Raw genomic sequence first — 26,969 nt, 5'->3', positions numbered from 1 at the left:
CCCGTTTACATTGGGCGAAAGTCGTAATCAACTAAAAGCTGTATTTTGAATTACGACAGCAGATTAATTCGTTTGGTGGGTGTTTACACTACATCGGCTGAATTCGATTCGAAATTCGCATTCACGAATATCGAATTCGTTTGTTACCAGTGGTTACGGCAGGTAAATACGAATTCAACAACGTGTTCGTTTACATTAGCGAAAAGTCGTAATTAATGACGACTTATTCGAATTCACTTGAAATGAATGATGATACAAGTCATCATTGGAATTACGACTTTTGAATTACGATTAATTACGACTGTACCTGTTTACACTTATGATACGAATTAAGTCGATTACGACTTTAGTGAATTCGATTACGACTTTCGCCCAGTGTAAACGGGGTATAGATAGATGTATAGATAGAATCAACAAATTACAGCATATTTCTTTCTAATACATTAAAAGTTTATTAAAAAGTGATAATTGTTACAAGGTATAATTGTTTATACTCCTATAGATTACTCAACATCACTGGGTTGTAGCAACCTAAGCCAGTTTTTAATCTGCTGCAATCCTTATACGGCGCGAGTCGACACAATTCATGCTTTTATTATCGACACTCTTACAGAATTCTGTGGACAAAATAATTCATCTTTGACGATTCATGTGATGATATCACCGACACTACTCACTCATGTTATGGATTGTTCGACAACAGGAGTTGTCGAACAATCCATGCCGCTTTTGAATCTGGTTCAATGTTACTAATATATCAAGTCGGCGATATTCACTCCAACTCAATGCAATTATAATATCGGTCAGTTGGTACATTATCACCGAATTCATAATCGTCAGTATAATCATCTTTTGAGCTTACAACATTTTCCACATTAACAGCAGATAAAAACCGTTTTAACCATCATATCGTATAGTGACGAATACAGGATAACTATATACCGTCTGCATCCCTTTGCATTAGTACGACTACAGAAGAAGACTTTACTTATTTTATATAGTGCAAACCGGATTTTTTATTTTTTATTTTTTGGTTTTTTTTGCCTCGGACTCTACTCGTGTTCAGCGAAGCGCGTAATGCCCGTATCATAGTCGCGCTACGTTGCTAGCCGCGACTAAACAATCGCTACCAACGTTTGATCACAAGCGATTTTTAACCACACCCTGCGAGCATTAGAGTCTCCACTGGGTTTATAGGGACGGTTTACAGTAATCACGGATCCGTCTGTATGCAATGTAACAACTTCACAGCTATAATAATGTAGTGTTTTCAAATCACAAAACCGTTTAACATGTTACAAGTTATAAATACTTTTTAAATTTTGAAAGACAATTAAGTTATAGATACAAAATATATGCCTATAATCATAACAATAAAAAAATTATTCAAAGTAGTCAGTAAAGCTAATGTACCAGCCTCGATTTAAATGTCCAATTATGCCTCATTCGTCATATTAATTAAGGCCCCAATGTATTGACCAATCAATGTCCACAGAATATCAATTAGATCGGCCCGGATACAAAAATAATTAAAATTCCTTCAGTGTGGAGATTGTCTCGGAAACGAAAAACCTATTTATCGAGCAAAATTCTACACAATTGGGTAGCCCTATATATGACAACACAGCTGCAATGTTGTATCAATTCTTTGGTTTAACTAGAATTACGCGGTTCGTAATTAAGGTGGCCACCACATAACTATACACCACATGAGGCCACCATATACTATCACAATAAATACCAAGTTGATATACATTTGTCCAGTTCCAGCTATATATTTTATAAGAAACAAATCATCATCGACAAATTTTAAATATATAAAGAAGTTGTTTCAAAATATTAAATACAGTATACTTAAGACCTTACAGCATATGGGCCTCTACAATAGGTCTAAACATGGTTCATTAATTAATATGGATTATCTATTACACTGAGTTGCTTTACAATATTAATTATTATCTTAACAAAATAATATAAGAAAATAAAAAAGAAAGCGTTTTCGCACTTCACTCCGCAATGACCCATCTTAAAGGATGCACTGGTTTAATATTTTAGAAAGCCATGGAGTACGGTATATGTCCATTTAAGATATAGGCCCCCTATAGTATGACCTTAACTGACCAATAGTTATATACCAATTTTGAGGAAGCGAGTATAATTGAAGACCGAATTAAAAAGACTTGTTTGCGTATGATGTCCTGTCAATTAGACCAAAAATGCTGTACTGCGCAGGTCAGCAACCAATCACGCCACGCCTTTGCCCTGACTTCAGACGCAAACTAGTCTTTTTAATTCAGTCTTCAATTATAATCATGCACGCACACCCCATGTAACGCACCCCACATAAAGCTGACCCATCCATATAAAACCTTTTCATTTCAGTTCTCAGTAAATTAATACTATACCACCAATACAAGAAGGCATCATACAAACACACACCTATCACATGCAACTGAATTCAGTAAAGTAATTCTGAATTGATCCAACTGTCCTACGTGTGAAAGCATATCACCATTAGCATGCTATTATCGCAAACTGCTGTAGCTCTAATAAAGCCTAATGTGTTAACGTATAAATCTTCCTGTTTTCAGGCGTTAATGTGGTACAAAATGACTCTTCCTAAAACTAAAAGTTCCACAAATGTCAAGAAGCTTTAGCTCTTACGTATTCAGTGTTTATAAATTTAATTATGTTACTGTATTTTGGGGCTGTTCGCTAGTCCAACAATAAGGTTCGATAGTCCAAAAGCAGTGGCGTAGATTCCTTTTTGACATTGGGGAAGATGGGGTTGGAAACAATATCTTGAAGTATAGTGATGATCCATCACCTTTTGTCGACGGAATAAGTTTAAGGCACAAATGCGTGCGAAGCGCGCGAAAAATGTTGCCATATTGAAGCTAAACTGATGAAATATGGTGCAAAAGTGGAATAAATACGGTGCGAAGCGCGTAAAAATTGCACTTTGGCTTAGATTTAGGATTAGGGGGCAAGTGAACTTTTTGAACTAACGAATTTAAGACTTCCGCGCCTTATAATTAAAGACAGAGATAAAAAGAATTGATCGCGTCTGACGTCATCTGTCAATCAAATTCGAGCACGGTTTGTTTACAAGTGTCGTGATGATGACTTGCTGAACGCGGCAGTACAACCGGGCGCATTATTGTTAATTTTGCACCTTCAAACATGCAAACCATCTCAAAAGTTAGGTCTTTATAGTAGGAAACTTTCTTTGGCGAAGGCACCATGTCAACAATGCCTAGAAAAGCTGCTTTTTGCCTTGTAAAAGTACGTATTTTTCGCCATTTGCTGCTATTCCTTTTCTCCGATCAGCACCAGATAGATCGGTCTTCCTTTTACGCGCTGATTAACCTGTGTCAAACCAATCAAGGATCGTAATTGACAGTGACATCAGACGCGATAAATTATTTTGATCTCTGTCTTTAATTACAGGACTAGCGGACCCACAAGTAATTTTTGCAGCGACACAAGAAACAAGTTTTAGCCTCCTATCCTCGCTTATCTTTGTATTCCAGCTCACACGCGGTTCACAGTCCTCGGTCGTTTTTTAACGGTTGTTGTTGTTTTGCTTCTGTTCGAAGTACATGAAATCCTGAAAGAAATGGGAAACAATCAGTTAAAATGACAAGAAAGTACACTTTAAATTGTAGCTATATATTGTCGAGTTGTTTTCATGATATCGTCAGTAAGCTTCTGTGCCAACTGAATACGATTGCAAGTTTATACGAAACGCACCGACCACATCCACGAACCACAACCATCAAAAGAGTCATGCGCGAACATCAATGGGTTAAGTTGCACGCATGGTCGTATGGCGGCAAACGTTTGAACTTATTTTCACTATAACTTCTGACGTAATGAAAGCATACATTTTTGGAAAGTAAATGATAAAAGGAATGCAGCTGTATCTTGGAAATTTGGAACTAAAATTAAAAATGTCTGAAAGTCTAAAAACACTTTAAATTGATAAAGATTACATTATACTTTTATAACTAATTTGTGCTTAGTTTTCAAAATATGAACCGAAATAGGTCAAACTGTGTGGATATTTTGACCATAAAACAAACTTGAGGATCTGTTTTAAAAAGATCAGAAAGTAGTAACTAGACTTTTGTCTGAAGATTTATAATAATTATGCAATACTTATTGTTTATAGTTTCTGATTGGACCTTTTTCATCATTTCCCTTTCTAAGTGTAGCATCACGTTGTAACTCCCACCCACGTCTATACTTACAATAAGAAATACCGCTCCAATCAATGTCGCTTTCACTTTTACATCCAAGTCCATAGGAACTGTAATGAAAAAGAAAGGCGTTTATTGCTAAATATCATGATGTGGTGTATATACATGAATGAGGAAGGGAAGGAAAGAATGGATGATTGAAGTAAATGGCAAGGATGGATGTAGGATTGGATGAACAAATGAATGAAAGGGTAAACTTAAATGAATGAATGAATGCTTTATGGCTATTTCAAAGCTTTCACTTACATGTTACTCCAAAGTTGTCTGCCTGTGTGTACATTTCTTTCACAAATCCACTCCACTGCTTGCTAACTTTTCCTACGGTAGACGTCTCCTCTAGATTTGTCACCTAAAAGAGAAAAGGAATGAAGTTGAGATTAGATTCACTTCTTCCTTCACGTCTTTGTCTTTACGAAATAAGAGTCGATAACCAAATCTTCACCAACAAGTCAATGGCCAAAGGTTCTAAACAATGCAGAGCTTAGGGGCTCTGCAATAGTTATGAGCTCCCACAGGTACGTGGGTAAAATTTCCAAACGGCGTGCCAAAAACTGATTTCCCCTTCTCAGCCTGCCAAAACATCTGTGCCCTCCACGCCCCCTTGTACATGCCAAATTATTGGGTTTCCAATTTGCAAACCTTAAAACAAAAGTTCGGAGAGTTTTTTCATGCATTTATATCTCAGATTATCTGATTATTTGTGGCATTTTCATATTGTGTTGCATATCAATGGACAGCTACTTTATTCCACTTACAATGACACCGCATTTGAAACAATCACTTTTTTCAAGCCTGAGTACACGTCGTATGAATGGCGTGTTGCTAATCTTCGAGTATCGAGTTTCGAGTTCGAGTATCGAGTTTCGAGTTGCAATTTTCGAGTATCGAGTTGCAATTGTCGAGTATCGAGTTGAAATCTTCGAGTATCGAGTTGCAATTTTCGAGTATCGAGTTGAAATTTTCGAGTATCGAGTTGAAATTTTCGAGTATCGAGTTGAAATTTTCGAGTATCGAGTTGAAATTTTCGAGTATCGAGTTGAAATCTTCGAGTATCGAGTTGAAATCTTCGAGTATCGAGTTGAAATTTTCGAGTATCGAGTTGAAATTTTCGAGTATCGAGTTGAAATTTTCGAGTATCGAGTTGAAATTTTCGAGTATCGAGTTGAAATCTTCGAGTATCGAGTTGAAATCTTCGAGTATCGAGTTGCAATTTTCGAGTACTATATATGAAAGGCAAAATACTTCAGATCAATCTAGATCAACCTTTGGCCTAATAAAATGTGTTTACCACTTTGATTAAGGGTCGCATGTGCGACAAATGCATCATTTGCAACAGAAAAGTTTAACTCGAACTTCGTTCATTTGAGCGCATTTCGAGTAACAAACTCGAAAACCTGCAAAAAGAGCGTAGTTCGAGTTAGAAACTCGAAAACCTACAAAATGATCAATATTCGAGTGAAATCCATATTTACTATATATGAACGGCAAAATACTTCAGATCAATCTAGATTAACCTTTGGCCTAATAATATGTGTTTACCACTTTGATTAAGGGCCGCATGTGCGACAAATGCATCATTTGCAACAGAAAAGTTTAACTCGAACTTCGTTCATTTGAGCGCATTTCGAGTAACAAACTCGAAAACCTGCAAAATGAGCGTACTTCGAGTTCAAAACTCCAAAACCTACAAAATAACCAATATTCGAGTGAAATCCATAGTTACTGTATATGAAAGGCAAAATACTTCAGATCAATCTAGATTAACCTTTGGCCTAATAATATGTGTTTACCACTTTAATTAAGGGTCGCATGTGCGACTAATGTATCATTTGCAACAGGAAAGTTTAACTCGAACTTCGTTCATTTTAGCGCATTTCGAGTAACAAACTCGAAAACCTGCAAAGAGCGTAGATCGAGTTAAAAACTCGAAATCCTACAAAATGATCAGTATTCGAGTGAAATCCATATTTACTATATATGAAAGGCAAAATACTTCAGATCAATTTAGATTAACCTTTGGCCTAAATAATATGTGTTTACCACTTTGATTAAGGGCCGCATGTGCGACAAATGCATCATTTGCAACAGAAACGTTTAACTCGAACTTCGTTCATTTGAGCGCATTTCGAGTAACAAACTCGAAAACTTGCAAAATGAGCGTACTTCGAATTAAAAACTCGAAAACCTGCAAAATGATCAATATTCGAGTGAAATCCATATTTATTATATACAGTATATATGAAAGGCAAAATACTTCAGATCAATCTAGATTAACCTTTGGCCTAATAATATGTGTTTACCACTTTGATTAAGGGCCGCGTGTGCGAAAAATGTATCATTTGCAACAGGAAAGTTAAACTCGAACTTCGTTCATTTGAACGCATTTCGAGTAACAAACTCGAAAACCTGCAAAATGAGCGTACTTCGAGTTAAAAACTCGAAAACCTGCAAAATGATCAATATTCGAGTGAAATCCATATTTACTATATGAAAGGTAAAGTACTTCAGATCAATCTAGATTAACCTTTGGGCTAAATAATATGTGTTTACCACTTTGATTAACCCTCGTCCTACCAAGGGGGGTTACCACCCCCCTAACGGATTGTTCCTCGTCGCATAAAAACGCAAACGAATGGGACCTACGGCTTCTAGGTAGTTGTCCTTTCATCCTTTGCGCTTATTTTGACATAAAAAAAACCCGGGGGTACCACCTTCCCCGGGGGTAGGGTAGCTCGTCAAAGATGGCGGGTACGGGGGGTGGTTGCCACCTGGGCATATTTGTACTGCTCTTACATAAATATTTGAAGTCCTACTGACTTCTAATTTGGTATGTAGCTTAGAATTGTCATTTCCCACAATATTCTACAGAAAACCCCATCAAAATAGCATTTTCTAAAAAAAATTAGCAAAATTTCAATTTTCCTATACTTTTGTGTGTATTCTGATATATCATGATTTTTCGAGGGCGGGCTTCATTATGACGTCATAACTTCTAGGCTATGGGGAATGTTGGTACTTGTTGGGTATCAATGTTTAGAGGAGGGTCATAGCTAACCACTAGTACCACTTTCGTAAGTGTGGGGTGCTTTATAACGAATTCCCGAGGGGGTGGTAACCACCCCCTTGGTAAGATACGTAGTAAAAAAGGCTTGGTAGGACGAGGGTTAATAAGGGCCGCATGCCTAAAAATGTATCATTTGCAACAGGAAAGTTTAACTCGAATTTCGTTCATTTGAGCGCATTTCGAGTAACAAACTCGAAAACCTACGAAATAAGCGCTGATATGAGCCTACTCGAGTTTCAAACTGAAACATGCAAAATGATTAATATTCGAGTCTCGTCCATATTTACTATATGAAAGGCAACATAGGCCTACTTCAGATCAATTTAGATTAATTTGCCTAAATATGCGCGACAAATGTACTATTCCGAAAACATATATAGGCCTACTTAGACACTAACAACACAACCATGATCATATCATCGTATTCTAAATTTAGTACTTGTATACAGTTCCTATATTTTGGAGTCATTTGTCGAATTTTTTTTCTCGTCAAGCATTTTTATTTTGATATCGTCAAGCAGGCGGCTGCCGCAATCTTTTTTTACTTTTTTTTTCGACGACTGGGATTTAGACTACAGTACTTCGCGATCTGATCGTTGAAAACGTATAGTCTGGTGCGAAAATGGAAAAATCGTTCAGCTAGACGCAAATTCGCGTAAAGGCTGGCAACCACCTTTATTTTGTCCTTTTGGGTATAGAGATTCCGAATCTATTGTCTGCCAAAATGTTTCTTTCCCACATGACCTTGATATAAGGGGTAAAGTTTGTACACGGGTAAATAGGGTGAAAAATTAAAAGAGTCAAAATGTCAGTATGCAGCATATCAAATTACTTCGGGTACTCCAAGGTTTTCAGAAATGCATTTCTTTTCTTAATGCGACCTATGGTTCTCAAGATAGGGTCCTTTAAAGGTCAGAGGTCTTGTACAGGGGTCAGAAATTAAAGTTGCTCGGATTTTCTTCAAAATGGTCGCAAAATGTTCGTCTTGTCATTTGGTATAAGAAAAAGAATAGTTTGGGACACCTTGGATGCCTCCTTCATGGTGTATCGATCACGATTCCACTTGTCACCATCATAACAACTGAGGCTAATAGCAGTGGTGGTGGGACTCGATCGTGCCTAAACACATCGTCATAAAATCCCTCAGAATTTCCGCATTGACTTCCGCATTGGGTCGACTGAAAAACGGGCTGAAAAAACCTACTTAGACTGGAGTCCAAAGTTGAACTCCTGCAGATTATGAATCGCAATATTTTTTACACAACATATGTGATTTTGGTGAATTTCGGGGAATTTAGAAAATCACATGTAGGCCTAATCGAATGGGAAAACGGCAACGGGATTTAAATTCCAAGAAATCGTGGCCGCCCTTCTCTGGCTAATAGCGATTTCTAGTTGGCGCCCCATATCTTAAGAACTGGACATCAGACGTTGTGCAAACTATTCTTTTTCTTATCCCAAATGACAAGAGGAACATTTTGCGACCATTTTGAAGAAAATCCGAGCATTTTTATTTTCTGACCCCTGTACAAGACTTCTGGCCTTTAAAACCCCCTATCTTGAAAACCATCGGTCTTATTGAGAAAAGAAATGCATTTCTGGAATCCTTGGAGAATGCGGATTAATTTGATATGCTGGATGCACACATTTTGGCACTTTCAATTTTGGCCACCTGTATATTCCTATACAAACGTTACCTTTTTGGGTCATTTCAAGGTCATGTGAAAAAGATACATTTTGGCAGACAGAATATTTGGAATCAATATACCCCAAATGACAAAACAAAGGTGGTTGCCAGCTTTTACGCGGATATATAAACATTATAACAAGCTCTTACATCATTCAAATGACAAGCGCTAAAGGCAGACTTTTTGCCGGCCATTTTGAAGGACACATGATCAAAATAGATTTTGACAAATAAAATATTTGCATTCAGCACATCCAAAATAACAAATTAGAGGTGGTTGCTAGCTTTTACATGGATTGAAACATTATAACACTTACATATTTTACATCTATCAAACGACAAGCGCTAAAAGCATCATTTTTGGCGGCCATTTTGAAGGTCACATGATAAAAATTGATTTCGGCAGACAAAATATTTGGATTCAGCATACTCAAAATGACAAAATAAAGGTGGTTGCCTGCAAATGATGCATTTGTCGCACATGCGACCCTTAATCAAAGTGGTAAACACATTTTATTAGGCCAAAGGTTGATCTAGATTGATCTGAAGTATTTTGCCTTTCATATATAGTACTCGAAAATTGCAACTCGATACTCGAAGATTTCAACTCGATACTCGAAAATTTCAACTCGATACTCGAAAATTTCAACTCGATACTCGAAAATTTCAATTCGATACTCGAAAATTTCAACTCGATACTCGAAAATTGCAACTCGATACTCGAAAATTTCAACTCGATACTCGAAAATTTCAACTCGATACTCGAAAATTGCAACTCGATACTCGAAGATTTCAACTCGATACTCGAAAATTTCAACTCGATACTCGAAAATTTCAACTCGATACTCGAAAATTTCAACTCGATACTCGAAAATTTCAACTCGATACTCGAAAATTGCAACTCGATACTCGAAGATTTCAACTCGATACTCGACAATTGCAACTCGATACTCGAAAATTGCAACTCGAAACTCGATACTCGAACTCGAAACTCGATACTCGAAGATTAGCAACACACGTATGAATGTAGTGTGGTCTCAAACAGAACGTGTCAGATTAGCACATTACTCTGTGCAGCAAGCTGCAATCCCATTCACAATCTGGGATCTAATGCAATCCTCCAAGATGACAACGCTCGCCACCACAGAGCCAGGGTAGTCAACGACTACCTACAGAATACTATAGAATGTCATCAGCCCAGACTTCAATTGAACCCTATGGCATGTATGGGACCAGCTTGGTCGTGTTGTACGTGTCAGAGTAGCCAATGCAACCAGCTTGAATGACCTGTGACGAATCCTGGTTGAAGAATGGAATGCTATCCCACAGCAACGTGTGACTAGGCTGGTGAGCAGAATTAGGAAGAGGTGGCTGGTTGTTGTGGTGCGTATGATTTTTCCACCCGCTATTGAGGTTTGTGACTGGTGTTGTTTGAGCACAGAATAATGGTCAATTTGGTACATTCTGTTTAAGACCCTGCGATATTCACAAAACGTGTCAATCGTAATAAAGATGATTGTTTCAAAATGTGGTGTTATTGTAAATGATAATTAAAAGTAGCTACCTATTGATAAGCATTGCGATATGAACATGGCACAATTAATCTAAGATATAGATGCTTGATAATACTTTCCAAACTTTTGTTGAGGAGTTTCTTTTGCGAACGCAGCGAGCATGAAAATTAGCATATTAAAGCGTTTCCGTACTGTTGTCCTTTAAGCCCTTTTAGATCGTTTTATTTAAAAGGCGTCCCGTGAATATGTGCCAAAAAAATCGCTTGCCTCCCCCTCTCAGCTCGGCTCGCCAAAAGTTGCTCGCCCCCACCCCCCCACAGTAAGAGGTGCGAGTAAAAATCGGGAGACAGATGGACGTGCTGCAACTGTTTCAGCAGGTAGCTTGTTCCCAATTGAAATTATTCGCACAAAGAATTGTGTACAACAGCATTATTGTAAGTGTTATGCTTACATTGCTTATGCGGGCATGACGGCCTGGATAGCCAAAAATTGAAATGTATAGCGTATAGCGTGTGTGATACGCGTGTGACGCCTACATAATTGTATGTATTTAACTTACATTAAATTCTTGGTCCCATGTACAGCAAACTCCTTGACAAATGCAGCAAGGTCCTTCAACTTTCAGCAGTTCTGTTTTGTTTGCATCAAGAATTGTGAATCGAGGTGGCCATGGACTGTATCTGTGAGGTAAAACACAATAATATATAGGTGTAGATATGGTTTTTGGAGTAACTTCCTGTTTTCAGTATTTTCAGTTGAATGGCTCATCAATCAGAGGTTATATTCTGCAGTTAAAAAGAGGTCAGAATCACTCATTAATGAGTTCCTAATAGGCAATGTTTTAATAAAAAAAGGTCCCACAACTCAAGATCGTTTGGAATCTTAATCCACTATAATTCATTAAAGCATTTATTTTTTAACTACAATCAAATGCAAAATGCCCCGGGACACTTGTAAAACCGTCCATGCACTTGATTGCAAGTGCAAGTCTATCAGAAAAGGTTTATTGTCTGTGTTGGCAAACTTAAATTTACAGGGGCATTTCGTCTCATCCCCACACTCACTTACTCTATTCTACCATGTCCATTTATTTGCTATAGAATTAAATAATGTTTGTGTGCATTATAGCCTTTCACTTACGCTTGTCTGACGTGACCTATCACAGTTCCTACAGGTGCTTCCACTTGTATTTCCATGGCACAGCTGTCCGAACCAGCACACCAACAACATCCGGCACAGCATTTGAATTCACGAGTAACTCGCATAACTTCCTGAATGGTATAAATCCGGGTAATAAGCATTTAGAAAGAAATTGCTAATTCCATCAAAACAATGTGATTTAATTGTTTTATCGAAACAAATTAGGCATGTATCGTTTATATGATATATCTAAACTATTTTGTACTGATTTTGATAATTGTTTTCTATGTTTTGTAATATTGTGTTATGCTTTTGACGTATACCACAACATTTTTACCATTCTACCTTCGTCATTATACCACGATTTTTATACCATGCATGCGTTTGGGTCTCCTATAAAACAGGCATGTCACGGGTTTCTTATGTATTCTTTGTATGTTTATTTTTATGAACAAAGAATGATAGAATTATGTTAATGTAAAAATAATTATTAAAATAGGGGATGAGCTTGAGACGTCCTGCCGCATAATAGCTCATAATCGGAATTTGAGGATATGAGACACGTCATGCCCACAGAATTAAAACCAATTCTGTGGTCATGCCACATAATCGCAATTATAGGGGATACGAGAGACGTCCTGCTGTATAATCGCAATTACGGGATATGAGAGACGTCCTGCCGCATAATCGCAATTAGGGGATATGAAAGACGTCCGGCTGTATAATCGCAATTACGGGATATGAGAGACGTTCTGCCGCATAATTGCAATTCATGTAGGCATCATGTAGGCATACATACCTGTTGATTATTATCGGTAATATGCATAACAAATCCACGTTGTGGACCACAGCATTGCCGCTGAAATGTATCCGACTCTGAAAGTGGAATAATATTGTTTATATTAAAAAAAATAATAGGGTATGTTACTGTATGCCCTACCATTCATTTGTTATACGTGTCGTTATGATGCTTAATGCACAAGAAGAGCGATATGAACAAATTTTCTCCGATTTCAGAAACTTTTAACACGGGCGAATTTTTAATACGGGTTGTGTTGCTCTATAGTAAAGCCTACTGAATCCATACCAGCGGTTAAGGTCTTTGACTCTATCTGTTGCACGGGTCCCCGGTTCGATTCCCGGTGGAGGCAAATCTTGACCAACAACTTAGCTATTACTGGACTGTTATTAGATTTTTTATACCCTTTTCCAGGGGTTTTCAGAATCATATCCATGTTATAGGAATTTCTCAACATGATCATACTTTTCCTACATTCGACCTTGCATGATTTTTGAGTTGACACAGTCATGAAAATAACTATAGATACTTGACAGACCATTAGTAGCCCAGTTCTGAACCTTTTCATTGATCATTCATAACAATAGGTATCTGATGGATCAGTGAAGATAAGAAGGATTATAATATATCCGTAACCTTGATATTATAGTACATCTCGAGGAAAAAGTGCAATGGACATGTTTTCATTTTATGTTTCAAATATCCCGCGCATGAAAATTGAGTATTTAACCCAAAATGGAAAATGGAACAATTTATTGGAAATCTGTTTTAACAGATTTGTTTTGACATCTTTTTCTGCACTGTATTATACCTAAATTAAGAAATTTGATAAATATTCAAAGAAAATATTGATCATCCAAAAAATTTTGATTTTTACACATTTTAATAAAATATTGAAATTGTGAAAAATATAGGTATTTATTGATTTTCATGTTTTTTCTTACAAATATGCTAATAATATGCAAATTATGAAATTGCAAAATAAAGTTTCTACATAGCATACATCTTTCAAGTGTGATGTTCAAAATGACAGACATCAAAAAGAGATTCGATGTAAAGGTGTAGTAACAATTTTGGCATTGACTGTCTGGTTAGGCAAAGTACGGTAAGTTGAGCTGTACAAAAAACGTATTTAAAGAAGTGGTTTTGAAACAAATAGGATAATATGCAAAAACACTATAGAAATACATTAGACCCGTACACATGGTAATACGATCATTTCATGGGACCCAATCATAGGGATGTAGGGCCTACACCCCTACACTGTAGCCCCTATCCTCCACATTGCAATAGGCCCATCCAGTATAATTTATAATGCTACAACGACATTGATGATACGCTTATATTTAAGGGGCTGTGCAATAAATATGAGCCCTCGTGTTAAAATTTCCAAACAGCCTGCCAAAAATCGCTGGCCCCCAACCTCGGCCAGTCAAAATCGCTTCCCCCATTTCATGTGCCAAATTTTTGGGGTCCCAATTTGCAATCCTTAATGGTTCAGATAAAATATATTTATGCAAGCGCTGTGAATAGGAAAATTTGCATATGTGTTTACGTACTATTTTCCTATTTAGAGCGGTTAATTTGAGAGGCACCTCATAAATGTGTGCCAAAAATTGCTTGTTCCCCCGGCTGGCCAAAAATTGTTCGCCCCACCATTTGGCTGGCCAAAAATGTCTTGCCCCTCCCCAATTTTATCCTCCCCAGGGCTCATAATTATTGCCCAGCCCCTAATCACCTACTCTGTACCTTCATTTGCAAAGTAGACTTGTTGGCCAAGACTATTCTTTATTTGATACCGGTTACTCGTTTCCCAGTTTGTGAACACTGAAAACAGAAAATTGACATGTAAATATTATAACATTATTTATAACTATTATGAACAAAGGCGTGTTGTTAAAAATCCCATTTCATAAATTTTGCATTTCAGAAACCGGTGTACCTTGCTCTTTTTCTTTCCAACTTGTTCACAAATATTCCAGGATAGATACCTTTTGCTTACTAAACAAAACTTTAGGCCATAATAAATTTTAAGGGGTGGCATTTTTTCGGAAAGGGAGGGGTCCCAAATTTACAAAAAGTCGGCTTCAATAAAATTGCGACCCGCCTATTTCGGCAACAAACAGTTTATGACCCCCCCCCACACACACACCCCTACACCGGCACCACCGATACACCTTACCCCCAAAACAGGTTAAGTACCCCCTAAACAGGCTAAAATTGTATTGAAATCAGTCTTTTTGAATGAAATACACACTATCTGTGGTCATCTTGTGACTCCCTACATTTTGGTCATCACAAATCATCACAAATTTTGTGACCCCACCTATTTTTCTTTCCAAAATTGGTGACCCCCCCCCCCCCCATGCCCCCAGTATGTTTGGGACCCACCACTTCCGAAGAAAAGGCCAGTTAATAATGAAGCGGGAGATGTGTACTGAAAAAAAAATCAAAAACTTACACTCGAGAAGTTCTATTTGTTGATGCACAAGTATCTGGTCAATCTGTGTCAGGTATTCGAGCCCTGGTGGACATCCAACAACACCTTGTGGCATAGGCATCCATTGCGCTGCAGGGGCACCCCCGGGTTGACCTGGTACCCCTGGTTGACCTGCAACCTATATTCGATACAATGAACGCATAAATGTAAAGATTATATGCCATGTTTCTTATTCGTTGCTGCCTTTGTTGGGAACAGACATTGCGTAAATTATACAATTTGCCATTAGCCGTTCAATATTTACGCCAGCGTGTGGGAGATCTAAGGGATCGGAGTTCGAATTTCGTTGGTATAGTCTTGAGGGTTTAATCTTGAGTTTTTATTGAGCCATAAAGGGGGGGGGGTCAAGTTTTAAATGGAGAAAAAGGGGTAAAACAAAGGATCCGAAATCTTAAACTGACGCGGGGTGGTGGGTATTTTATACCAAAACTCCCACTCCCCCCTGGCGTGAATTTTTAAATGGTCCCTTACCTAGTCGTTTTACGCTTGTATGTTCTCATGCCATGGGCGGCGATCCTGGGCGGCGATCCTGGGCGGCGTTCAACGGAATTGCTAGCTGATCATCACAAACAAATTATCCCGGAAAATTATCCCAAGTTGAAACTTGTTGTTCTACTAAGACCTAACTATCAGGGGAACAATATGGAACCTTATATTGTCATTTATATGTAGATGGGGAGATCTTAAGAAAAGATCGCCGTATAAAATGGAATGGTGTGCCCTCATGGGCGATCCTGACTTTTAGACCACCCTCGCTATCTTGAATAAGACAGTGCAGAATTGCGTCACGCAGTAAAAAGATGTCAAACACGCTTGAAAAATGAATGATTTGCTAGCGTAAATTGCTGTCAAAACGCATACCAAGTATACCATTTTGACCTCATAGCTCGGTGGTCTAAAAGTCAGGATCGGCGGCCTATGCATGCATGGTTTGTGAAATTATGGATCGGATGTTTAGGCTTTAACTTACAGGCGGGACTCCGGGCTGGCCATACTGTCCAGGTGGCGGATACTGTCCGGGCTGGCCATACTGTCCGGGTGGCGGATACTGTCCGGCCTGGCCATACTGTCCGGGTGGTGGATATTGTCCGGGCGGTGGATACTGCCCGGGTGCAGGATATTGCCCAGGCGGCGGGTATTGTCCGGGTGGTGGATTTTGTCCCGGTGGTGGATATTGCCCGGGTGGTGGATTTTGTCCGGCTTGTGGAGGTTGCCCTGCATACTGTGGTGGTTGTCCATCAGCAGGAGGTGGCGCTTGGCCTGTGCTTTGCAGAGGATCCGTTGACATTTTGTTTAAAATCTGTTATTCATGTACCTGCATGAAAGGAATAAACAAATTTCACGTTGAAAATGTTTGTAGAAAACAAAATGGTGACATGCCCACTTCCTTCTGATCTCGATGTCCGTTACGAGCGCGCAGAGCGAACATTGATCGCGCCAGCGCAACTGATCCGTTAGCGTAGGTCAGCGATACCTACGCGTTAGTGTAGGTCAGGCTACTGGCTAAATGATGCTTGCCCATCATGGTCACAGCTTCTCTAATTCTGTGATCATGGTTGAGATTTTGCCATGGATCTAAACTAGAGTTATTACTTGCGTCATAGGGTAGGTGCAGGTAATATGGGACAGCAGGTAATATGGGACACCTGTTTTCATTTTAACAAAAAGTAGCTTAGAGAAGGTAAACACTTTAAGTTGATTTGTTAAGTGTTTAGAGACATCAATTGTGCTTCTAGAAATGCAGTTTTGGAGTCTGTGTATCAAACTCTTGGAAATCAATGCCAAAAGAGTGAAATTGCCCAAAAATTATGTCGTTTTTTTTGGCCTGATATAAAATCAATGACGTCACATTTTATGATTGTGTATCCAAAAACTCTGGTACTGAGGGGCATTTGTCATTTTTATGATCTTTAGGTGATGGGTTAAGCTTATCAGCAGGTAAAATTCCACTGACAAGTGGCACTTTCCTTTTATTGAATGATTATTTTCTCTGATTTTCAACTGAATGGGTGCAGGTAATATGGGACACATAGGAAATTGTGTGCATTGTCAATGCGAAAAGCAAAACTATTTAGAAAATTGAATTTTCTTGTAGAAATTTGCATTTAACATTCAAAATCATGTAACAAAAATGTTTTTAGAACAAAAGAGTGATTTTCTGAACTTTTTGATTTTCACCATAGAGATAACACAGTGTCCACCTGCACATGCAGGTAATATGGGACACTTGACGATGACGTCATTTTGACGTCATAGCGTCCAAACAAACATAAAAACAAGGTAACATTGCCTGTTTTATTAATCTTAAAGGACAGGTTGTTCATCATAACAATCTCTTGTGGGCATATCTTCTTTAGTTTTTATGCAAATAAGCTAAACGTCCTTAATGGTCCCATATTACCTGCAGGTACCCTAATTTATGCAAAAATGAGACAAATCATGAAGCTTTATGTCTACGAGATGAAAATTATGCCGGCTGGGTTAGTGTTATTCAAAAGTTATTTTCCACCCTTTTTAGCCAATTTTACGCACGTAGGCTAATGATTGTAGCCCATTTTGACCTCTACGTACCCGTACCCCCTCCAAAAAATCACCATGCACAGTCACTGCGTATTGAAATGTGTTGCAGTTGCATGTTCTGTATAGACGATCCTGACTTTTAGGCCACCCTCGCTATATAGGAACTAATTTTTGTTTGTATTTTTTGTGGGACATGAGAGCACATCTGAAATATCGAATTGTATTCAGTGAATACGAGGAATGTCCTTCTGATAAAATAAATTAGATTTTTTGAAATTCGCGATCTAGCAAATTTTATGACAAATTATTAAAATTTGATATTTTTTAAATATTTGATCTTATATAGGCCTATATAACAGTCCTCGAAGTAAGCTTTACAAATCCAATGTATTGTTTGTAGCTGGGATGAACAGACGATCAATTGACTTCAGTGCACTTCAAGTAGGGCGCCTACAATTATAATTAGATTATAAAGTTTACTTCGAGGACCAGTGGCGTATATTTCTTTTTGTCATGGGGGGGCGTTGGAGTTGGAAAAAATTCTGGAAGTATAGTGAATCCATCATCTTTTAGCGATAGAATAAGCTTATGGTACCGGGTACAAAGGCGCGCGAAAATGTTTGCCATGTTGAAGCTGATGAAATATGGTGCAAAAGTAGAATAAATTCGCACGCAGCGCACAAAAATTTGCACTTTTGGGCTAAAATGGCCAAATATAAAGTTACTTTGTTCAAAAACCCACATACATGCGTCAACATTAGGGGGATGATTGTATGCACCCCGACAAAATAGTGGGGGGTTCAAATGATTAAAAATTGATAATTTTGATATAGGCCTACCAGTCCTCGACATAGGCGTAGATCGGGGATAACCGTTATCCCCCGATCTACGCCTATGTCGAGGACTGTAGGCCTATATCAAAATTATCAATTTTTAATCATTTGCCATAAAATATGTATTAGGCCTATATCGCGAATTTCAAATTATTTGATATCAGAAGGAATTCTTCGTATTCAGAATGCAATTCGATATGTCTGATGTGCTCTCATGTCCCATAAAAAATACCGTGCCGAAACGCTCGACCAGAGCTCTTAAGAACGTGCGCGCGCGGTGTACGAAAATTTTGAGTCACCATCCCTTAATACTTTTATACCCCCTGCTTTTTGGTGTAAAAATAGTAAGACCCCTCTATTTTTGGTTTAAAAATTCTATGACACCAGTATATTCATGACCCCCCCCCCCCCCCCTATAATCTTTATCTCTAACCTCCTTGCATATAGACATCACTGCATGGCTCGATCACCGTGTCATTAAATATAATTCTATATATATTCTGATCGAAGTAGGCCTATACTGTCATACATCCAAATGCCATGGATGAAATCCCAGAATAAAACAGATCATACATGTACATTTACATGTAGACAATTAATTGATTATTTGTTTAAGGCCAAATAAAAAAAAAATAAACATGTTTCACGACCCCTCCCGCTTCCTTTTTTGAGGTTTCTTCAATTTTATTTTTATTTTTTGAAATTCAGTTATAACTTTTCAAAAAATATGTCTAGGAAGTAGAGATGCTTTCTATGGCCTTGCTTATATACAAGAAACACTTTTATAAGGTTTTGTGATAGTTATAGGGGGCCTATCTCTCAGAACTACAAATAAAAAGAGGCCTCCTCCTTTTTCCAGGCATTATTGTATACGCAAAAACACTACTAAAACAACTCTAATTATGGGTATTTACACTGATTTTGCGATAAAAAATAAAAAATAAAAAGGCCCCTCTTCCTCCTTTTTTTCAAAAACCCGGACGTGAAACACGTTTTTTTATTTTACTTGGCCTAATGAATTAGAATCCATGATGCAGAAAACCAATTGATACTCATTAGCTAAAATTATGTAACGTTCATTAGGGTCTCAGTTACAGTATCTCATGAGGCCTTATTAACCCTAACGCTCCTGAATAGGGGAGAGCGGGGAGTGTTCGCCCTATTTTTTTCTGACCAGCCTAGCGATGTCAATTTTAAGGTTAGGGATGACCTGATTATCCCATGTGAAAGCCCTATGTCTTAGCTATATACGGCCACAATCCCAGACCTATAGGCCATACAATAGCAACAGGATAGAGCAAACAAAAAAGTTTTGCAAAGTGGCGAACTTGCCCCATATTGGGGCAGGTTCGCCCATATGTTGGGGTAAGTTCACCCTAATCACAAAAAAGGTTTAAACATTGCATAACAATAACACATTCAATGCAAACATTTAGCAAGAGTATACAGGGCATTCATTCTCTTCTGGGGAGTCACTAAATTTGTTGCAGGGGTCGGATCAGGGTAAAATGTAGGGGTCCAAAGTGAGCTTAAACGTATCATGTTTACAACTTCGGGGAGAAATGGATTAGGACATAAACTGTGGTATGAGTAATACCGATATCACATAACTTTAAAAAAACATGTTTTTCAGTAGTTTTACCTTGTTTAATGGTTTAATTATCAATATTTTGCATAATACGCTGATGGGGCAGGTTCGCCCTCCAGTTTGGGGTAAGTCCGCCCGGGGAAGATATAGGGCGAACATGCCCCATCCTCAAAAGGGCGAACGAGCCCCTTGTGCACATTTTTGTATTTTCTTCAGGGTATGCAAAACACAAATCGAATAAGGAGATTATAACTGCATTAAATCTTTGACAAATCCCATATGTTCCCAATACAGATTTCCATTAAAACCATCTGTATTTATGTATCAATGATAATACAACATTATGAATGCAAGAAAAAATTACGTTTTGGTGTAATTTTTTTGTTTTGGCTGCAGTTCGAGGAACACGTCCCTATATGTCGCGTAGCTAATATGAGAAGTTTATAATGACCTATGTCACCTAATTTTGCCATCACCAAATTCCCTGATAGCCGTAGTGCTGAGAAACAAGGGGTGGGCGAACCTGCCCCTAGGGCGAACACTCCCCGCTCTTACTGCAAAATACTACTTGATATATGCGCTGTTCGTGCATGCATCCCACGTGGTGTGATGACGCAATCGCCCTAAGTGATAAAAGTGTCGCCGACCGAGTGCTTGGCATGCGAGGGGTCTCGGGTTCGAATCCCACCCAGAGCAAACAACTTCTTTCCTTCTTTTATCTCTTTATTCTTTCCTTCTTTCCCTTCCCGTCGCCAAAAAGCCCTTAGGCGGTTAGGGTTAAGGGCTTGAATAGCAACGTATGCACAGTATTTTTTTCTGGGACGTATATGAGAGCACATCAGACATATCGAATTACATTAAATATATTCTGAATACGAGAGATGTTCTTTTGGTATCAAACAATTTTGACTTTTTTTTTTAAATTCTCGATATAATACAAATTTTATGGCAAATTATTAAAAATTGACATTTTTGATATTTAACAGTCCTCGAAGTAAACTTTATAAATCTAATGGTAGGCTATGTAGCTGGGAGGAAAAGCCGACGGTCATTTAAAAATTCGATTTTTCGTATTTTTTTTTCTCCAAAAGACCTTAAGCTAATAATATAAGTAAAACAATTAGTTTTAAAAACATGAAAAAGGGAGAATTTTGTCGCGTTTTGGCTTGAATCGTGTAGTTTTAACTTTAAGAGAGTTCTTTCCTCTCTTTTCAAAAAAATATAGGACCTAAATATCCGTCACTAATTATTTCCAATAACATTGTGAGGGTTAAAAAAAAAAGCAGTTTCTGGGCCTATTTCCAAGAAAATTTTCCAAGCAGTCCAAATGGTTATTTTGCTTTTCCTTCAAGGTAAGGAGGCCGTGAAGGTGGATATAAATTCTTGCAAGTCTTGTACCTAGTCTATTAGTACTAAGAGCGCTGCATACGTTACCATGGTTACGGCCTGCTATTTATGCCATCAAATAAACTCAATACTGCTCTGCATTCCCCTTTTCGCCAGCCCATAGTGCTGGTATCTAATTCTGAGATGGGATTTGTGTACACTAAAGATTAGCTAAGATTATAGTCTTCTTCTATTGGTATGAATTTTTTTTTTACTACTTGTGGTGGAAATGTTTTTGATGTCTGCTAATTCGATTTGCAAGGAAAAGATAGTATGTTTTGCCGTTTCAACGAACGAAAACGATTGAGTAATGCCAAAGTTATGTTTGAATTAATTATGACTTAAAAAGTTATCACAGGTTAGGCCTACACATATAAACATAAACTTGTTCAGCAATCAGCATATCCAAAAAAAACATGGTCAACAATTAGTAATTAGCGGGGAATGATCACTGGAACAAGGTCATATCAGTGGACTACTGAGCATAGCATGATGTTTAGAATTCTATTCTTAGAGCATAGAATTGATATGTTGATAACAGATCTAATAATGTTGTAGAATCAAAATCTTCATTACATGGACCACATTGAAGTCAAAGTAATTATCTATCCTATCCTGTATCGTTTTATGGAAAAATTGACTCAAAATGTTATTGATGATATTATTACTATCTTTAACAGAAAACACACAATGCAGACTATTACAGAATGGAGTAGGTAAGATGCCATGTCCATAGCTTTGCAGGAGTTTCGGACTAACAATCAACACATTCAAAAAATACAGTTTAAAAGTGAAGATTGTAGTGAATGATCAGTCCTTTATCATGTGCTTGCCACTATCTACTTTAGGCCGTATAAAATTAATGTTTTGGTTCTCGTCCAGAGGATTTTCATGAATTGATGAGGGAGGGAGGTGTTTTTTTTTTTTTTTTTTTCCAATGTAAAATTAGCATTGTCAGTAGTTTTCGGTCTTCTCCAACAGTGCTCGAAGAAACGATGAGGCCCTTTTTTTTTTTCAAATGTGAGATTCTGAGGGATAAACCCCTAGAGTACCACAAAAGACTTGGAAGTGATGCTTGTTCTCTAATAAACTTATTTATATGTATGAAGATTTCATAAATCATTCCAAAGTCTAAAAAATTGAAAAATCTAAAAAAAAAAAAAATCTGACAAATCCCAGAAATTGAGGAGGGAGGGACGAGAACCAAAATATTAATTTTACACGGCCTTATAGTAAACTATACATTGCGAAATAATATAAAAGCATTTTAAAATAAAATGTGCATGTAAGTTGAGTTTACATAGCGAATTAACTAACAACTGCAGTGTATTTTTTGATTTTAATAATAAGCATGGGTGAAAAGCAGTAAAGACAAAAATACAGAACAATTTGGAGTAATATTAAAGAGTTGACAGGAGTTATAGGAGTTAATGTTTTTTGCTGTTTCAGTGTGCACGTTCTCACCATTGATGGTTTGGTGAACTGTCATGTAACATGGATGTAAGCGTGATCCTAAATAATGCCTTTCACGGTGACCCAAACTATTTACAAGACCTCTTCTGCATTGAGGCTGGCCTTCCCTTTTAAAGGGAATTTTTATTGATAAACAATTCACATCATTCCATGCATAAACTGCATTCCCTTTTTGATAAATACGGTAGTTCATACCATTCCATGCATATTAACTAGAGCGGTTACCGCACCATAGCTGAACCATGGGGATTTGGCAGTATATTGTGGTATATGTATATATCACTCCTTTATAACCCCTTAATGCCCTTAAATGAATATTGTAAACATGTTTAGAATGTCATAAAGATCATTGCATTTAAATATCAGTTCAATTGGAGCATTTTTGAAAACGTGACCTTTGACCCCTTTATGAACCCTGAATGATCTTAAATGAATATTGGAATATTTTAAACATGTTTAGAATGTCATAAAGATCATTGCATTTAAATATTAGCTCAATTGGAGCATTTTTGACAACTTGACCTTTGACCCCTTTATGACCCCTTAATGACCTTAAGTGAATATTAAAATATTTTAAACATGTTTAGAATGTCATAAAGATCATTGCATTTAAATATCAGTTCAATTGGAGCATTTTTGAAAACGTGACCTTTGACCCCTTTATGAACCCTGAATGATCTTAAATGAATATTGGAATATTTTAAACATGTTTAGAATGTCATAAAGATCATTGCATTTAAATATTAGCTCAATTGGAGCATTTTTGACAACTTGACCTTTGACCCCTTTATGACCCCTTAATGACCTTAAGTGAATATTAAAATATTTTAAACATGTTTAGAATGTCATAAGGATCATTGCATATAAATTTCAGCTCGATTGGAGCATTTTTGGTTAAAATGACCTTTTATGACCCCCGTGACCCCTTGGATGACCTCTGATTTTAGGAAATATTTTTCTTATATTCTTTACTTCTTTCTCTTTTATTTGACACCACTTGGGGTTCATACCTTCGTGGCATTTAAAGATATGTCCATTTCAGACCAAATGGTTGGTAAGTAAGTAAGTAAGTAAGTAAGTAAGTAAGTAAGTAAGTAAGTAAGTAAGTAAGTAAGTAAGTAAGCAAGTAAGTAACATACACTCATATAGGCTGATACCATTTCATGGTTCAGCAAAAACACAACACATCCCCAGTGACTGCCCTGCCCAGAGAAAAAAAAGGCATTTTCTCATGATAGCTGTTGGCGGGGGGGGCTGTTGAATCGGAACAAGTTGATTTTTCATAGTCAGAGGGATTATTTTAGAGGGATAATAAATTAAAATGGTCTACTACAGTAGACTATATAGACTCAAGCAAAGTACATACGTCTTTTTGACAGCGAATTTAAGCGTCAAAATCAAACCGGAAATAGGCTGTAAAAGAAGGTGAGCTTGACTCCCGGACTTGACACTTGTATTGTTTTACAATATTGAGCCACACAAAACGAGTACATGATCTACAAATACAATAATATAAAAAAATAATGCATGCGATTGTAATTTAACATTGTGCTTGTCCACTTGTTTTATAGGTCTATGTCATACGGTCCCTTACCATTGCATACCAGCGGCGCATAAAAATAACATAGCATTTATATCATATTATCGTTAATGCAATGCCGGTGTCGGCTAGCCAATTGCTGAGCTGAGCTGGTAGCCTATATATAAATTGGTAAAATGTTAAATTAATGAACTGTGTGTCGATTAAAACCAGGTTAAATGCAATTTAAAAAAAAATTGTATTGTATGTTTGAACAGCTTCTAGTTCTAGACCAAATATGAGAACAATCCAATTTAAATTAAACCATTGTAGGCCTATGTTGAAAACAAAGGCAATTATAGGAATATTAATGCATGAATGTACTACTCCACATCCCAGAAAAATACAGCACTATTTTTTGGGGATTTAAAAAATATTATCAAGTTATGCCAAATGAAACATAGCTCAATCCTAATCATTCATTTAGTCCTAACTGTAGATGAAAAAAAATTTCACTATTTTATTAATTTCGTGAAAAAAGAGCCAAAAACATGCATTTTTGGCATGTTTTCTGACAATCGAGTCAAAAAAATCAAAGATTTGGAACAAGTCTAAGCATTCAAGATTTTGAGTATATGTCTTTTCCAAAATTTAGAATGAGCAGACTGAAATTAGTCTTAGTACAAGTCTTTAGGCTTGATTGTCACAGCATACGAAAAACACCCTAAACATGCTAAAAACGCATGTTTTTGTCCCTTATTTCCAAAAATAGGCTAAATATTAAAATTTGACTTTGATTGCTAATTAGGACTAACTATAAAGGATTAGGATTTAGCTATGTTTCATTTGGCAAAACAGGATTTTTTTTTATTCAAAAAAAAAACCATTTCTAACGATGGAAGGTAGGCCTACTGAGAAACCTGGATTAGCGACGTCTGTGACGTCTAATAACGTCCTTTTTAAATGATAAATTATTAAGATACCGATATCGCGGTAGACTGCGGAACTCAGTCCTCAATGATAGTCAGTCACTTTATCTTTTGGTCGTTTCATTTGATTGGTATCGCGGTACGGTACTGAGTTAAAGTTAGGCCTACTGGAACTAGTCTAGGGTGAAGCTACACATACGGCCGACACGTAATACACCTGCTATAATAATAATAATAATAATAATATGGTCTACCACCACAACATACCTTTAAAATGCCACTGACAGAATCTGACTCGTTGCATCTACCCAGCATGTATACAGCCCTAGCCCGCAGACACACTTTCACTGCAGATGGCAGACCGATAAATCGATTGATGAATTTATCATTGAATAGTAATACCAGTCCCAGTATCGCACCCTATTTTTGTGATGAATAAAAAATAAAAAAATAAATTTATACCACTGAAGCAAATATCGGTAGGGCGTATTTTTAACAAAACCTCAACATATTCAATACACTACTTGCACTCACAGCTCCACATCACAATACAATGTCAACACGATACGTTACCTTGGAAAATCTGTATTAAAGTAAATACATGTAAATGCACCGTGCAGTCCGTAAATACAGTAGTCTCATACTCAGCATTGACGCGTGTCGTAAACGTGTGTGTATTGCATGACGTTAGTAAGCAACTCACTGTCCTGTGGTTGATGCTATTGTTTACAGTGGCCATAATTCAGTAAAACATATTGTTTACGTTCACAGCTCTATAGGTGAAAATTTATTGCGTGACGGTGAAACTTGTGAAAGTGATACTGTTTTATAATTTTGGGCATTTTTTGTCATTCAGTTTGTTTGTTTGTTTACCCAGGTTGGTCCGTGAGGAACACATGCTAATCCATGGAAAACCATGGACCGTTCCAAGCTCATACAAATGCACAAGCCTGAATAGCCAGTGTAGGCTAATATATGCATGCTGGCCTAGATAGCTTTGATAAACAAAGCAAGAAATGGAAGAAAATAGCTAGGAAAAAGAGAAAAGAGAGAAGGCCACTCCCAAACACAATTGTACAATTTTACTCTTAGCCCTTACTTCGTGAGAAAGGAAACTGGAATTCCAATCTCAGTTTCCATCCAGGGTTCTGGTTCCACCATGTGCCAGCATTTCATGACGTTGATGAAGTGTCATGACATTTAAAGCCGGAACCGAATATTCGAAACCAACGATAAAGAGCTCTATAAAGTTGATTAGTTCCGCGTTTTAAGATATAATTTGATTCCTAAACTTTAATAGTGTAAGTGAGGAAAGTAAACAATTATTCCTTGATCAGCCATTTACTAAATCTGAATTGTATAATACTCTTGTTTCTATGAATCAAAACAAAACTGAAGGGGAATGATGGTTTACCAACTGAATTTTACATTGTTTTTTTTTTTTTTTTTTTTTTGAAGTTTTATTTGGTCTGATATTTCTGACCCTTTGTGTATAAAGAATTATACTAAGGCCTGGAGATATCTTTGTTGACACTTGACTAAACTTATTGCAAAAACTTTGAAAAAATGAAAAGGATTTTTAGCGAATCTGATTGACCCAGATCAATTTAGTCTTCTTAACTGAGATCATTCCATTGGTAGTAACATTAGATTGATTTTGGATGTTATTGAACACAGTGAATATAATAAAATCCCATGTGCAATTCTTCTTCTCTTAGATATTGAGAAAGTTTTTGATTCGGTCAATCATCATTT

At 37.2% G+C, this 26,969-nt stretch overlaps 1 protein-coding gene across 2 annotated transcripts in view; it reads right to left on the bottom strand.

The window, feature by feature from the left end:
• LOC140157337 (phospholipid scramblase family member 5-like) overlaps positions 1-25,740 on the bottom strand; it is a 72,565-nt gene extending 46,825 nt beyond the window's left edge. Inside the window, exons 1-10 of one of the 2 annotated variants that reach the window (XR_011859668.1) lie at positions 25,482-25,740; positions 15,937-16,281; positions 14,928-15,084; positions 14,216-14,293; positions 12,467-12,543; positions 11,668-11,798; positions 11,087-11,207; positions 4,509-4,611; positions 4,254-4,312; positions 532-3,610 (exon numbers count right to left, since the gene is read on the bottom strand). Coding sequence is in view for 1 of the 2 variants with exons in the window: in XM_072180492.1 (XP_072036593.1) it covers positions 3,566-3,610; positions 4,254-4,312; positions 4,509-4,611; positions 11,087-11,207; positions 11,668-11,798; positions 12,467-12,543; positions 14,216-14,293; positions 14,928-15,084; positions 15,937-16,254 (1,089 nt within the window). In the remaining variant the exon portion in view is untranslated. Of the gene's footprint in view, positions 1-428; positions 3,611-4,253; positions 4,313-4,508; positions 4,612-11,086; positions 11,208-11,667; positions 11,799-12,466; positions 12,544-14,215; positions 14,294-14,927; positions 15,085-15,936; positions 16,282-25,481 lie in introns of those variants that run through there. The other variant, XM_072180492.1, reaches the window with a different exon arrangement.
• Positions 25,741-26,969: the final 1,229 nt, after the last annotated feature.

This window comes from Amphiura filiformis, chromosome 7, assembly GCF_039555335.1.
Source record: "Amphiura filiformis chromosome 7, Afil_fr2py, whole genome shotgun sequence".
NCBI classification, from domain to species: domain Eukaryota; kingdom Metazoa; phylum Echinodermata; class Ophiuroidea; order Amphilepidida; family Amphiuridae; genus Amphiura; species Amphiura filiformis.
The sequence above is the reverse complement of the archived record's forward strand: the minus strand, read 5'-3'. Positions and strand labels throughout refer to the sequence as shown.